General features: G+C 39.9%; 1 gene segment (V, D, J or C); it reads left to right on the top strand.

Annotated features, from left to right (window-relative positions):
- The first annotated feature begins 6,012 nt into the window (after positions 1-6,012).
- Positions 6,013-11,837, top strand: LOC105012668. The segment is given in 6 exon segments: positions 6,013-6,169; positions 9,075-9,091; positions 9,316-9,645; positions 9,897-10,199; positions 10,908-11,024; positions 11,237-11,837. Coding segments are annotated over 4 exon segments (717 nt in total).
- The last annotated feature ends 5,078 nt before the right edge of the window (positions 11,838-16,915 follow it).

Here is a 16,915-nt window from a genome sequence, read left to right as displayed (position 1 = left end):
AACTGGGAATATGCTATTGTCTGTCATTGGGATGATCCTCCCACCCTTTTCCTTTTTCTACAATGGGTTTGGAGAAGGTGAAGTCTATGCACTAATGGTTCTTCCTTTGCAAACAAAGGGAAAATGTGTAAAGGGAAGCACAGTAGACGGAGATCGTTGATTTCCCGCCACCCCTTAGACTCTTCTCGTAGGCCTGAGGAAATATCAGCATAATCAGTTTAACTTAATGTGCTCCACTCCGACCATTAGTTTTTCATTCCTCCTGCACTTGATTGATGATTGAAATTTACCAAACACTAATTATAAGACTTGTCTAGAAACTCAGATTGGGTGGTCCTGATACTGGGGTGTGATATTGGGTTTAATAGGTTTGGGAGGACCGTTATGAGTAAAAAAAGTTATGTAACAAAGATACACTGATTTAAACAGCACATCTGTATTTTCAGTAAATATTAATAGATTGAGTAAGTAAATCTGTAAATTAATACATTATGTAATACTCCATATCAACAACCACAGTTCTCCTGCAAAATTCAAATAATCGCAATTCTATCACTTGCTACAAACATTGGTTGTGGTGTTAACCCTGACAAAATAAACTAGTCAACAAGCAAACAGGATGTTTGCATGAAAAAAAAAATGGTTATGGGTAAACTCACCTGTGTTTTGGAAGAATGGATGACAACATTATAGAGAGGCAGAGGAAGAGAAAGAATGAGAGGAGGTGGATGAAGGGAATAAGGGAAAGAACAATGATTTATAATGAGATTGGGGAAACTATACTTGACTGTGTTCTTGTACGTGGTATGACAATGAAGTAAGCAGGGCTGAGTGTACAGAGAAAACCAAGCCCTTTCACTGTTGCATCAACTGTCTGGACTTTCAGGAATTACAGTGCAACCCCCCCCCCCTCCCCCCGATTAATATCGATTTAAGTATAAGGTTTAGTTTTTGTGAGAACTCTGGGGTTTGGTCAATATGGTTTGAGGTTGGAGAAATGTATTTATAGTTCCCGGATAATGTCTTACACTCAGGAAATATGTGTTAGCGGTTGTGTGTGTGTTCAAAACTGTTGCTGAGGGACGGCCTTGTTCCTTCGTCTTTTAAAAGAAATCTACAACTGGTTATACTATGGAGAGGTTGCCAGCAGAACTCACTTAAAGTAATCTTGGATTACTTTAAACACGAGGGATTTAAAAGACAATGTGAGGTGGAAATATGTATTATTTTCAATTCGAGAACAGCAAGAAACAATCCGTGTCATGCGGCTGCCACCTTCTGGTCAAACTGTTACGGTAGAAAAGCCCTGTTCAGTCAAACCGCCTGGAGGTGTTTTCATAATTCTGGATTAACTGATGCCATGGGAAATCTAGGATTTTCAAAGCAGATGAGTTTTGTCATTATCTGGCTGTTGTTTTTCTACATGAATTATTGTGGGTCCCAGAGAACTTAGTACTACCACACTTAAAACAACTACTTAACAAATCACTAATCATGCAACTCTTGATTCGTTGACTGAAGAGTTCATCAAATAAAATAGAAGTGTGCATACCTTGGGGGTCCACATGTAATTGACTGAGAAACACTGCAGTACTACAACTGACCTTCTTAAAAGCCCTTTGTGACAACTGCTGATGTAAAAAGGGCTTTGTAAAATGAATTTCATTGATTGATCTAACAGGCAACCTGGCTGTAAAAGGTATTTTGATATGAATTCATTTAGAAATTGTGGCATCCCGGTCCTGGGCCAGCCCCACCCTTTCACATGTGGATCTCGTCAGGCATTATTTGGACGGCTAGATGTACAGGATGAGGAAAGCCGCCGGGAGACAGAAATGACTAGCAGCCTGTATTGTGTTTATCTACTAAGTCTGCTGTTGAGAACACCGGAGTCTCACCGCCTGGCAAGTTCCCCTTTTGTTCCTTTGATTCAAACTAACGTTCCATTAATATAACGTCTTTGGGCATTCACCTGCACCCCCGTGTTGATGCTGTGTGCCTGTGGTAAAACTTAAATCTAAGTCTACATACACCATTGTAATATATTCCTGAAATTCTCACATTCACACAGGACATAGCAAATTATTACTATTCAAAAGACTGTATAGGACAATAAACATGATATTAAATATGGTATTCTTGTTTTGTCATATTGACTGCTCTCTATATTCAATGTTGTAATACAAAAAACAAACATCAACAGCTGTCAGTTAAAATCCATGCTGCAGTTGTAATGTGAGATACAGAGATTCTACCGAGGTGTTTCCTTATTATGTAATAGTTGGCGTGGTGTTTGGACAGGAAACTCGGGCTTCTGCAGACAGCATAACCTTGTTTTAAAGGGCGGTTGTGTGGTTAGAGTGGGAGAGAGGTAGAGTTAACACACAAACACTGAGGTCCTCGGCAGGCAAGTATAATTTCTGGCCAACATGACAATACTATACAAATGAAATGTCTCATGAGGGATTACATGACCTCTCTGGGAAAATGTGGTCTCTACTACTATTTATTAATTACTAACCATACCATAATTTGCCTATACCATATCACTTATCCCACATATCCCAAAATACCCCAATTTAATAAAATACAAATTACAAAGAAATCAAACCTTTTATTTATGTCACGATTTCAGGAGGTTACATAGCAGGACACAGGCATAGAAACAATAGGCTCATTAATTCCAATGACAAAGTGACAAAGCCCCTAAACACAACCACCATAATATCCAACAACGACTGACAATACACACTTGGGCAGGAGGAAATTAAATAGGGACATAACGAGGGGGCAAACTGGTGAAAGTGATAATGACAAAGACGGGCTACATACAAGAACAAAGGAGAAAAAAAAAAAAACAGAACAGGCTACGTTAAAAAGGGAAGGCAGAACCCAAACAGAACAAAAACAGAACCAAATAATTTGATTGTTTCTTAAATGTCGATTTGTACACTGTTTAACAGTGCTTCTTTCAGTTAACACGAGGAGTCTTGAAAGTGTCCGTAAAGAAATGATTTCCGGCATTTAGATGGTGAGGCTATATGTACAGTACAAACAGTACATGGCTGAACAACGTGAGAGGATCATTCTTCTGATGTGTCTAGATGCGTGCCTATCTATTTCTGTGGTGGAGTTCTCTCTCAGGTATTACAAACTTTTTTTTTTTACTATTACAAAAGACAACATGTTTCCTTTATTGCAAATGTGAAACTTCAGCTTGTCTTAAATGCTAATATTGTATATATTATCTACCAATCAGACAGTATGCTTATTTCAGTAAGCATGTATCAGTCTAGTGATCCATATTTTAGTTTTTGTCGGCTTGTACGAACTATATCATTGTTACCGAAAAACTTGACATGGTGATGATTTCTGGTGAAATGTTAACTTTAGAGGGCTGTATTGATAAGATTCTTGCCTAGTTGGATTAACGTTGACTGCAGAACTGGAACAATGAGCATGAAAACAAACCTAAAAATGACTATGGCCTTTGAGGGGTAATGGGACACAGCATGCTCTGCCACCATCACTGGCTTAACGGTGAGCAACCTAGGCGTGCACAATTGTTTGGCTGTTCACTCCGAGGCAGTCTGCATTGGGAATGGATCGAATTGTCCAATGTAATTGTCATAGGTGAAATACATGTATGCATTTGTTAATAACAACACTATAGTGGCTGAGGTACAATCAACAATCCAGAAGGAATGTCCCCACATTGTATGCTATTCTATTTATTTCAGTTAACGTTAGTACTGGATCCCAAACCATCAAAATTCTCTCATCACCAGACAGTGATAGCTCCTAAGTCCATCTCCTCTGTTTTGTGTCAGGACTGGTCCCGTCTCAGGTCTTTGTGTGCTTTTCAGGCACACAGTGATCCACATTTACCCTTCTCAATTGTACCCTTGCAGTGAAAATACAGTTTATTTGGAATATTTTAAAAGTTACCTTTATTTTAACAATGCTTATTTTCAGTGAGGAAAACAATTATTTGATCCCCTACTGATTTTATACATTTGCCCACTGTCAAAAAATGTCCATCATTTTAATGGTAGGTTTATTTGAACAGTGAGAGACAGATTAACAAAAAAATCCAGAAAAACACATGTCAAAGTTTTTGGAAATTTATTTATATTTTAATGAGTGAAATAAGTATTTCATCCCCTCTCAATTAGATAGATTTGTCTCCCAGGTATCTTTTATACAGGTAAAGAGCTGAGATTAGTAGCACACTCTTAAAGGGATTTTCTCATTGTTTCTCTCTATCATATCCTCAGACTTTGGCATCCTGTGTTACATCACAGTGTGGATGTACAGACTCCTGGGAATAACTGCCTGGCTCCTGCTGTTGATCCTGTCTGTCATTGTGGCATCATGCAGTTGCAAACACAGAAATATTATTACATTGGTCCAGTATGACTGGAATACATGAATCTAATGCCAGTATGGTAGAATAGTAGTAAAACAAATTAACTTATGTACTGTATGTTGTAATAGTTCAGTTAAACAACAGAATTACTTACATTTTGATATATTACACTTATTCTACAGTATCTCACAAAAGTGAGTACACCCCTCACATTTTTGCTAATATTTGATTATACCTTTTCATGTGACAACACTGAAGAAATGACACTTTGCTACACTGTAAAGTAATGAGTGTACAACTGTATAAGTGTACATTTCCTGTCCCCTCAAAGTAACTTAATACACAGCCATTAATGTCTAAACCGCTGGCAACATGTCCAAATTGTGAAAATGTGAAAATAAGTGAAAATGTCCAAATTGGTCCCAATTAACCAATTTTCCATCCCCGGTGTCATGTGACTCGTTAGTGTTACAAGGTCTCCGGTGGATTACTGGAACCATGTCCTGTGGTCTGATGAGACCAAGATAAACTTATTTGTTTCAGATGGTGTCAAGCGTGTGTGGCAGCAACCAGGTGAGGAGTACAAAGACAAGTGTCTTGCCTACAGTCAAGCGTGTGTGGTGGGAGTGTCATGGTCTAGGGCTGCATGAGTGTTGCCGGCACTGGGGAGCTACAGCTCATTGAGGGAACCATGAAGGCCAACATGTACTGTGACATACTGAAGCAGAGCATAATCCCCACCCTTCGGAGACTGGGCCGCAGGGCAGTATTCCAACATGATAACGACCCAAAACACACCTCCAAGACGACCACTTCCTTGCTAAAGATGCTGAGGGTAAAGGTGATGGACTGGCCAAGCATGTCTCCAGACCTAAACTCTATTGAGCATCTGTGGGGAATCCTCAAACGAAAGGTGGAGGAGCGCAAGGTCTCTAACACCCACCAGCTTCATGATGTCATCATGGATGAGTGGAAGAAGACTCCAGTGGCAACCTGTGAAGCACTTCATGCCCAAGAGGGTTAAGGCAGTGCTGGAAAATGATGGTGGCCACACAAAATATTGACACTTCGGGCCCAATTTGGACATTTTCACTTAGTGGTGTACTCACTTTTGTTGCCAGCGGTTTAGACATTAATGGCTGTGTGTTGTGTTACTTTGTAGGGACAGCAAAATGTACACTGTTATACAAGCTGTACACTCACTTTACATTGTAGCAAAGTGTCATTTCTTCAGTGTTGTCACATCAAAAGATTATAAATCAAATATTTACAAAAATGTGAGGGGTGTACTCACTTCTGAGATACTGTAAATGGTTATGGTCTCTACACCTCAATTTCTAATGTTAAATCATTTGATGTTTGGTAGAAGCGGCATGTGATTATTGGAAATAAATTTTATTTGTTGTTTTTTGATTGATTTAACATCTAAAAAGCTTTTATAAAATAAACTTGAAAAAAGCAACACCCATTTTTAGTTGCAGTTACACAATGTGTTCATACTAAAAGTTTTTCATATATAAAGCTGATTGTCTGCACTTTGACCCCATTAACATTTTATCATTACAATTTCAGTCCTGGAATACAGTTATAAAATGAAATAATGTGTCACCGTCTTTTGGACTTCATTCTATCTGCATCTGTAATGCTCTTCTTGTGGTGTAGTGTTGGGCAAGGAACCAGGCGCAGGCATATCTCACGTTCGTGGGTTTAATAAACAATCAAAAGAAAACCGAACAACGAACGGAAAAATATAACTACAGACTGAAAGAAATCAAAGCGCGCGACAACACGTCTTAACAGGTAATTTTCAAACAGTACATACAAGTAACACTCACCACTGAACGAACAGAAAATAACAATGATCCACAATGTGGGGAGCAGAGGGGAAACATTTAAACACATATAAATTAGTTAACAGGGACCTGGTGTGAACGATGAAGACATGTGACAAAACAAGTCCGGGATGCATTTGTGTGATATGGGAAACTGAAGGTGCACGGAACGGTGGCGCTGCTGCTCACCTAACCGTTACAGCATCATATGTGTCTCTTTTCATTACATCAGAAATTGAATTAATTATTTTTATTTAAATGAACTATTTAAATCCAATTGCCAGACAAATAATAAACAGTAGCATTACAGTTGAAAAAGAATAATGTGCCAACTACTTGATTTAATATTTGAGTTGCTTTACAATCAGATCTGTGACTTACAAATTTCTGTCAATTTAAGAGACTTCATTGTTCTTCTTTCCCCCCTTCTCTGTTTTATAGACTAAATACAATTGCAGAGTTATTTCATGTAACCTAGTTTCCAAAGAGAATTGTAAAAAAATATAGGCTAATTTGATTGCATGAATAATTGGTAACATATTCCAAATGCCGCTACTAATGTGAGAGCTGTGGTTTGGTATGTGAAACTCAGTAGCTGAGTTGTCCTAATTGTGGTTTTCTTCTGTTCATTGTTGTGCCAGAGCAGTGGACAGGGACTCACACCCATAAAGTCAGAATGTAAAGCAGCGTCTTTGCAGAGTTCAGTTTGTCATGTGGTTTGAAGGATTAACACCAGTCGTGGTGGATATTCTAGGTAATGCTCACAGGTTGACATGCATGCACTCATTAAAAGAAATGTCCCTGGCAAATGGTGTGACATTTTGGGTCACATCATAACCAGGTCAAAGACAAGACCATCATAGGACACGTTCAGGTTGGATAGCCTTTTCATCAGTGGTTAAACTGAAAGGGTACAGTGAGGGGAAAAAATATTTGATCCTCTGCTGATTTTGTACGTTTGCCCACTGACAAAGATATTATCAGTCTATAATTTTAATGGTAGGTTTATTTGAACAGTGAGAGACAGAGTAACAACAACAAAAATCCAGAAAAACGCATGTCAAAAATGTTATAAATTGTTTTGCAATTTAATGAGTGAAATAAGTATTCAACCCCTCTCATTTAGAAATATTTCTGGCTCCCAGGTGTCTTTTATAGAGGTAACGAGCTGAGATTAGGAGCACACTCTTAAAGGGATTGCACCTAATCTCAGTTTGTTACTTGTATAAAAGACACCTGTCCAGAGAAGTCAATCAAATTCCAAACTCTCCACCATGGCCAAGACCAAAGAGCTGTACAAGGATGTCAGGGACAGGATTATAGACCTACAAAAGGCTGGAATGGGCTACAAGACCATTTCCAAGCAGCTTGGTGAGAAGGTGACAACAGTTGGTGTGATTATTTGTAAATGGAAGAAACACAAAAGAACTGTCAATCTTCCTCGGTCTGGGGCTCCATGCAAGATTTCACCTCGTGGAGTTGCAATGATCACAATGAAGAATCAGCGCAGAACTACATTGAAGTATCTTGTCAATGATCTCAAGACAGCTGAGACCGTAGTCACCAAGAAAACAATTGGTAACACATTACTCCGTGACAGACTGAAATCCTACAGCACTGGCAAGGTCCCCCTGCTCAAGAAAGCACATGTACAGGTCTGTCTGACGTTTGCCAATGAACATCTGAATGATTCAGAGGAGAACTGGGTGAAAGTGTTATGGTCAGATGAGACCAAAATCGAGCTCTTTGGCACTCAACTCGTCGTGTTTGGAGGAGGAGGAATGCTGCCTATGACCCCAAGTACACCATCCCCACCGTCAAATATGGAGGTGGAAGCATTATGCTTTGGGGGTGTTTTTCTGCTAAGGGGACAGGACAACTTCACCACATCAAAGAGACGATGGACGGGGCCATGTACCATCAAATCTTGGGTGAGAACCTCTTTCCCTCAGCCAGGGCATTGAAATTGGGTTGTGGAGGGTATTCCAGCACAACAATAACCCAAAACACATGGCCAAGGCAACAAAGGAGTGGCTTAAGAAGAAGCACATTAAGGTCCTGGAGTGGCCTAGCCAGACTCCAGACCTTAATCCCATAGAAAATCTGTGGAGGGAGCTGAAGGTTTGAGTTGCCAAACGTCAGCCTCGAAACCTTAATGACTTGGAGAAGATCTGCAAAAAGTGGGACAAAATCCCTCCTAAGATGTGTGCAAACCTTGTGGCCAACTACAAGAAACGTCTGACTTCTGTGATCGCCAACAAGGGTTTTGCCATCTAGTACTAAGTCATGTTTTGCAGAGGGGTCGAGGGGTCCAGTTTTTCTGGATTCTTTTGTTGTTATTCTGTCTCTCACTGTTCAAATAAACCTGCCATTAAAATTATAGACTGATCATTCCTTTGTTGGTGGGCAAACGTACAAAATCAGCAGGGGATCAAATAATTGTACATATAGTGTATGTTACAAGTGGGATAAATAGCCGTGCAGGTGCAAATGCCAATTCTAAATGGCATTCTAAATGTGCAATTGAGGCATATTGAAAGAGTAAGGTGCAACTGGAATGCAGAGATAGCAGCAATGTAGACATGCAGGCAGACATGTATATGTAACAACTGAAAAATGCAGGTACACGATAGAATATATATGGGTACATGGTAAAAAAAATGGTTTCAATAGTCCTCACTTTGATAGTAAGTACAGAAGGTGTGTGTGTGCGCCCACATGTTTATGTCTGTGTTAGGAGGGGGGGGGGCGTATGTGCCTGAACGGTTTGTCCATCCTGTCAAATAAACCCTCTTTATTATTCGACTGAGGGAGCAAATAAATGTATCTGTGATGTTCAACATGTTTACAAAGCTTCTGCTTCTGCTGTGCAGTGTGCATCATTTGAAAGGTAAGATACCACAGATTTCACTCTTTCATGGAATTTCATTAACTCCACCTAATTAATGAAGCAATTTTTATGTCAGCCTTAAACTGAATAAGCAAGCAATGAGACGTCGATGCTCAGTGGCTAGGAGAAGTAGTCCTAGTCCTTTTCTAACTGTGACGGGTGAAAAGATTACAAAGGCACTTGTCATTTAAGGCCAAATTGTTCATCAAGATATTTGGTCACAGGGTCCAGTGATTTGGAATACTCCTCTGTGACCCAGTATCCACCTCTTGTAGAGGTAATGGTCGGAAACAACATCAGCATGAACTGCGTCCTGGCGGGGTTGACATCCTACTGTTACACTGTGGCTTGGATGAGACTACACAGGTGGCCCAGGCTTCTGCGAGTGACTAAGAAAACCAATATCAACCCCAGGTCTGAGCAAGCAGTCTTCAAGAATGAATGCCCAGTGTCCATCTACAACGCAACTGTCGCTGACTCTGGGGTTTACTACTGCGCCGTTATCTATGGCGAGCAGCTCTACATAGGCAATGGCACCACAGTGGTTGTTAAAGGTTGGTCCTATAGCATTTTATATTGGTTTTAACTGTTAAAATGATGAGGTACATTTTAGCTATTCAATTATTTTAGCCAGGATTTGTATTACCTTCCCTGTGTCTATTCAAGTAATACTTGAATTCTGTTATTTAGGAGTTATGGGTATGTGCTATGTCACTGATGTTGTATAAAAGAAAACAAAGTTTTCCAAATGATCCGTATAAAATTTTACTGGAGACCTTTTTTCTGTTTCCTTTTGTTCATATAGATGAACACCAAGCACCTCCAACCATTGATATCCTAAAACCTTCAAACAACGACAAGTCCTCAGTCCCTCTCATGTGTCTGGTGTCAGGACTGGTCCCGTCTCAGGTCCGTGTGTTCTGGCTCATAAATGGAAGAGAGGAGAGTGGACTAACTGAGTCGGCGTGGACAGACAACAGTGATTCAGCAAAAGAGTTCACTGGGAACCAGATTCTGGTCCAGGCAGAGGAGTGGGACAGAGGAGCAGAGTGCACATGTGTGGTGGAGTTTGGTGGGCAGAATATCACCAAAACTGTGGAAAAGCTAGGTAATGTAAAAATATGCTTTTACAGGACAATGTTCCACATTATCTTCTCCCAATTGCACACTTCCTTGACTCTTTTGGTACTAAAAAGTCAACTTTGTCAATGTCAATGAGGTACAGATTATTTATGTAAGTTTTAGAACACACTTTTTCCCAATTTGTATTGAAATTTAAGCAGTTCAAGTCTAGTGAATAACCTGAAATGGTACAAAGGTAAGCAATAAACTGCCAGAGGTAACAAAAACATACCTCCAGGTTATGTCAGAACTACATCAGAAAAAAAGAACAAGACATTAGCTTTCAAATCATGGAATGGCCTGCACAGACTTAATCCTCAGCTGGTTTGGGATGAACTGGGCAGAAGGACGAAAGCAAAGCATCTTACAAGTGCAACACATATGTGGGAACGACTGCAACAGTGTTGGGAAGAACTTTCTGAACATAATTTGATTTCTATTGTAAAACATCACATACAAGTTTGGCTGTTATGTCTCACTTTGATGAGTCAAAGATTTTTATTACATTTTGTAAAACAAACTCCAATTGTTTATTTATTCTACATAGTACATTAAGACATTGAACTGTGAATTTCAATAACAAATGGAAAACTGTGGGTGTTGTAAAACCATTGACCGGTAGTGAACTGTACTTTTTAACAGTACCTTTATTCTAATATCACTTTTCTCTATGTGTGGTTTATCATATCCTCAGACTTTGGCATCCTGTGTTACATCACAGTGTGGATGTACAGACTCCTGGGAATAACTGCCTGGCTCCTGCTGTTGATCCTGTCTGTCATTGTGGCATCATGCAGTTGCAAACACAGATGTATGTAGAAATATTATTACATTGGTCCAGTATGACTGCAATACATTAATCTAATGCCAGTATGGTAGAATGGTAGTAAAACAAATTTACTGATGTACTGCATGTTGTAATAGTTCAGTTACTCCCACATTTTGAAATGAATTGCCTTGTACTTTACAATTAGTTTGCACTCTTCAATACAATATATTTACGTTTTAAAACTTCAATTTCAGGTTTTCAGATGAACAAATTATAAGAGAGGACCAAGACATAATTAATCAAGAGATAATGCATGATAGGTTGGGTTTGTTTCTTGATGGTTTGTAATTTAAGTGGCAGTGGCCTGTGACAATTAGACATTATGTGTTTTATGTTTTTTATGTGTTGCTTAACATCAATTATAACAATCTATATTTGAAGTTTTCTTAGTGGAACTGGCATAAATATTACCTCACTGTACACGTATTGTAAAAGCTTCCTCGGGCTCTTTGGGTCAGATATCCTTTTTTATTTCATTCTAACGATTAATTAATTAGTAATTGTAATGCCATTGAATTCCTCTGGGAAACATACTTTCAGACTTTGTGCAATGTACTTTTTAAAGTTGCAACCCTATATATTTAATCTTTATGTTAATGTCATGTTGTTAATGCCTTGTGGCTTATTTGCCTGAATTCCTGATGATACGTGTGCTCTATTAACTTCTCCAAAGAGATACGTAGTTGCAATTGATGTGCCATAACAACCCTCAAATAAGAGTCAAATATTTGCTGTAAGCACAGTGAGTACCTGACATGTCCAGCAACAAAGTATTAAATGCTTATATGCATCTCACGTGAGTGTCTGTTTTCATCCTACTAACAGGAAAATTACAAGACTTATTTATAGTTTTGTGAATTAGAAGACAAGGTCAGGAAAATAAAGTTCAAAGAGTATGAAGTGCCATCTGTTGCCTACTGTATGTAAATGTTTGCGTTGGTAACATATTGTCAGTGTAACCTTCTACTTCCTGCCTCATTGACTATGCAGAGCCATTTTATGTTTCTGAAAGAGAAGTTAGAAACATCCAGGCCAATTTCAGTGGAATACTACCACACTCATATGAAAAAGCATGAGGATAACTATACATGTACAATTTGTTACTTTTATTCTTGCGATGGGACCTGCAAGCTGAATTTTCTCTTCATTATTGTCAGAATAATGGATAGGAAGTGACACCTATGAAGTTGGAAAGGTTTAGCAACAGTGTTGTCCTGCCCTCTTTATCGTGTGGTTTGAAGAAGTGACACTGACTGTGATGGGGTTCAAGGTAACGCTTCTGAAGAATACATACACTCATGAGGTTAAAAAAGTCCCCATGTAACTACAGTAGTGTGAAGTTTTGGTTCTTGGTGAATAATTTCAGTTAATTTGTCACTTCTGTCAATCCCATTTGCATTATATTTCAAAAGTTTAAAACATTAACTGCAGTTGTCTACTCGTCATTTTTGCTTGTATTTATATTAATATTTGAGTAAAATCTTACATATTGCCCCTTCAACTCTACTCTTTAAAAGGTCAGCTTCTCTGAGGTTGCTAACCACAATGGTAGAATTAATGGTTTGCATTCCTTTTGTTAGTACTGACATAGCTTCAGAACCATAACCAGGTCATAGACAAGACCACCATAGAACAGGGTCAGGGTGGAGAGCACTTATAACTGTGGTTAAACACAAAGGCTAGGGTAAGCAAAGAATACAAACCACTTTTGATTCAATCCTTGCTCATTAAATGAAACCCAAACTATTCTGCCAGCCTGTTAATTAAATGCTCTTAATTATTTAGAGGGAGCAATTTCTGAAATGTACAGTTTCTGTTTCTGTGCTGTATTCATCTTTAATTTAATGAATTCTAAATTTTTCAGGAATCTGTGAGATTGGGGCTGATATCTAACGTCCTGTTACACCTCCACTTGGTTGAGACGGTACAAAGAACGCCATTACCAACGAACACCATTATCAACACAGGGTCTGAGTGTGAAGTCTTCAAGAAAATGGTCCTCCTGTCCATCAACGCAAATCTCACTGACTATATTGCTCTGTGAGAGTCAGGGGCAGGTACTGTAAAATGAAATATCATCTGTCACATGCTTCGTTACCAAGAGGTGTCAGCTATTGTAGGTCAATGTACCTATGGTATAGTTCGGTGTATCAGACAGGCAATGAACAGTAACAGCAGCAGCATAATGTGAGTGTTTGGTGTGTTTGTACTGTACATGCAGCATTGATACATTCATGTTCTGACCTAATTCATTTTGTTGCCTGTCATAGCAATCCCCGTGTGCTCTTATGGCAATTTTATTTGCCAAAATGTAAAAAGATGTCGGCAAAAAAGTGCATTTTGGTGCAGAGATTAAAACAAACGATAGTACGCAAAGCCAGTTACGTGTTCTGGTTTCGTTTACAAGTCACGGCGAGTTTTTGGCATCCGATCTCTGTGCCAATTACCTGTTCTGGTGCACAAATATAAGTTATATTGAGAGTCGCTCAGTGTTGGTAACGTTGACTCCCAAGTGCGTTTGTACGTGGAGGGAAACGCTGCTATTACTCCAGTGTGTTTAAAAGGATACAAAATAGGTGTAAGATTAAACTGTGACACCCTAATTCCGTTCACCTGCAGGTGTCTTCAACCCCCACCAGGTGTCTCACAAGTGCCACTTACCCCTTGTGTATTTAATCTGTGGTCTTTGTTCTTGTTTCCAGTATCGCAGTATCTTGTGTCTTTAGTACACAGTTCGTTTCTTTGGTATCCAGAGTTTTACTATACTGCTATTGTAAAAACGACCAGTAGACATCTGCAGTTAATGTTCTAAGTCAAGGTTTCAAATGATCTTTTTCTACAAAATGTATCTAGCGACTAACATATTCCCTATTCAAACATCCTCGTCGGTCCGTTTGTCAGTTTAGTGACTTGTAATGTCCTTATACTCGCTTTAGACACTCGCAGTACAACCCTTCCACCCTGGACTAGCTGCTGTAGTGCTACACTATGACCACTGTAAACTGTCATTTACAGTGATGATCTAATGTAATAGGGAACAGCTATTACATTAGTATAGTATCAATAAATGTTTCCAAACGTTGACCGGATTACGAGGCGGATTGCCGGCAGTAGCCCTTTAGGATTGTTTGTGACTTGGTCTTAGTGACTTTGGAGTCCTGTTGACTACTGTCAGGACACAGCGTGGGTAACAGGCGCAGAGGTTTCAAAAGCAGGTTAATCAAGAAAGACTTGCAAGCAGCAAAGCTGTAGACACAGGAACACACACAATGAACAACAAGAAACACTGGGGCAGGAGGAACTTAACCCTTGTGTTATGTTGACATTTTGATCAATCAATCAAATTTATTTATAAAGCCCTTTTTACAACAGCAGTTGTCACAAAGTGCTTTACAGAAACACCCGGCCTTAAACCCCAAGGAGCAAACAACAGTAGTGTTGAATTTCAGTGGCTAGGAAAAACTCCCTAAGGTCGAATTTTAGGAAGAAACCTAGAGAGGACCCAGGCTCAGAGGGGTGACCAGTCCTCTTCTGGCTGTGCCGGGTGAGATATTAAGAGTCCAATTGGAATAATAAATACATTTCTCTGGGCTAAATCCAGAGTCTATTTGATTTTAGACTAGGTCAGAAGTATGACCAGGTGGACAAGGACAGGGAGAGCAACGGGCCCCCCAAACCAGGTAATTTGCAGGTGTGGACCAGGACCTCATCTCCTTCTAAAATGTAAAACTGGAGGAAACTGAGAAAAGTTAGTAGTACATCCCTCATATCCCCCAGCACAATAATATATTGATTACACTCATTATGTTTGCAGGTCAAATTGGCACGGGGGTTAAATCTCTACCCAGTACGCACTATTGATATTTTAGTTGCAAACAAATATTTGACATCCATACTCATTACTCATAGAAATTATAACATTTACTAGTTTTATTCTATTATATGGTCCTTTTAGACCACATTTACCTTATGATGAACTCTATTTGTCACAGTTTGTCTTCGTGGTGTGTGTGAAAAAAAAAGGAGTCGAATGCAGGGAGGCAGTCAAAGTATATGTATTGCGTTCCTCTAACAAAAAAAGAGGTAGGACTCAAATAGCGCACAAGCGCATAACAATTGCGCACAGCAAATGCAGAACAAACTGAACATAGAACAATACCACACAAAGACACCCGGAAACACAGGAACTTATATATGCGACCTAATGAGGGAATGAACACCAGGTGCGTGCAATAACAAGACATGACAGTGTGGTGGGAGGAGGAGCGGCGTGGCTAGAAGGCCGGTGACGACGCGCGCTGAACACCATGTCGGGAGGTGTGGCGCACGTCCTCGTGACACTATTTGCTATTGACCAATACGTTTTAGACAATGTTCTGCTTAATAATGTCTAGATTTTAGGACCATAGTGACAACTTCAATGTTACCCACAAATGGAAAGTTAGGGAATCAGATGGAGCAGGGCTGGTCATCTCTGCACAATAAGAGATGATGAGGTTCACAGAGGATAGGTTTCTGTGAAGACTCTCACACCACGTGCTGGTCTTGTCACAGTTATCGAAGTGAACTACTTTAGAGAATACACTGTATGAAATATATAGGTCCTCCCATCTACTACACAACAAAGCCTTTCCTGGGGGAACAGTTCAGTTCCAATAATAGATAACAAGAGCTTGTGTTTGTGAAATCCTCAGCTGGTTTGTGACGGGAAATATGACAGGTGATTTAACTTTCAGTGTGTGTGATGTTAAGCATCAAAAAAGGGTCTCAGTGGGTGAAATTCACCGATCAGCCATAACATTATATGAATAACACTGATAATCTCGTTATCGTGGCACCTGTCAGTGGGAGGGATATATTGGGTAGCAAGTGAACATTCTGTCCTCAAAGTTGATGTGTTAGAGTGTAAGGATCTGAGCGGAATTGTGATGGCTAGACGACTGGGTCAGAGCATCTCCAAAACTGCAGCCCTTGTGGGGTGTTCCCGGTCTGCAGTGGTCAGTACCTATCAAAAGTGGTCCAAGGAAGGAAAAGTGGTGAACTGGCGACAGGGTCATGGGCGGCCAAGGCTCACTGATGCACGTGGGGAGTTGGCCCTTGTGGTCCAAACCAACAGATGAGCTACTGTAGCTAAAATTTCAGGAAAAATGAATGCTGGTACTGATAGAAAGGTGTCAGAACACACAATGCATCACAGTTTGTTGCGTATGGGGCTGCATAGCCACAGACCAGTCAGGGTGCCCATGCTGACCTCTGTCCACTGCCGAAAGCGCCTACAATGGGCACGTGAGCATCAGAACTGGATTACAGAGCAATGGAAGAAGGTGGCCTGGTCTGATTAATCATGTTTTCTTTTACATCACATGGATGACCGGGTGCATGTGTGTTGCTTACCTGGAGAACACATGGCACCAGGATGCACTATGGGAAGAAGTCAAGCCAGCGGAGGCACTGTGATGCTTTGGGCAATGTTCTGCTGGGAAACCTTGGGTCCTGCCATTCATAAAATGGGTCAATTTGTCCCTGACATAATTTAAGGGTTAAATAGGGACACAACCAGGGCGCAAACAACAAACAGGTGTGAACAATAATACTAAAGGACAAGTTGCGTTTAGAATCAAAGGACAACAACCAAACAGGACAGGCCACGTTCAAAAACAAAAGTAAAATCTTAACCAAAACCGAAAAGAACAGAACCTCACAACTGCCCCTAACTCTTCACAGATTTCGGAGCTGGGTTTAACGGAAAACGCTTTGTAAAATACTCTTAAAGTAGGACTGAAACGCCCATTTTTTTTAAGAGTTACTCCTAAATCAGCAAGTTAGGAGCTACTTTTAGCCTTAAGATGTTTTGTGAATAAGGCCCCTGGAAT

The sequence above is a fragment of the Esox lucius genome, chromosome 10 (assembly GCF_011004845.1).
Source record: "Esox lucius isolate fEsoLuc1 chromosome 10, fEsoLuc1.pri, whole genome shotgun sequence".
NCBI lineage: Eukaryota > Metazoa > Chordata > Actinopteri > Esociformes > Esocidae > Esox > Esox lucius.
This window is presented reverse-complemented; position numbering and strand designations above follow the sequence as displayed.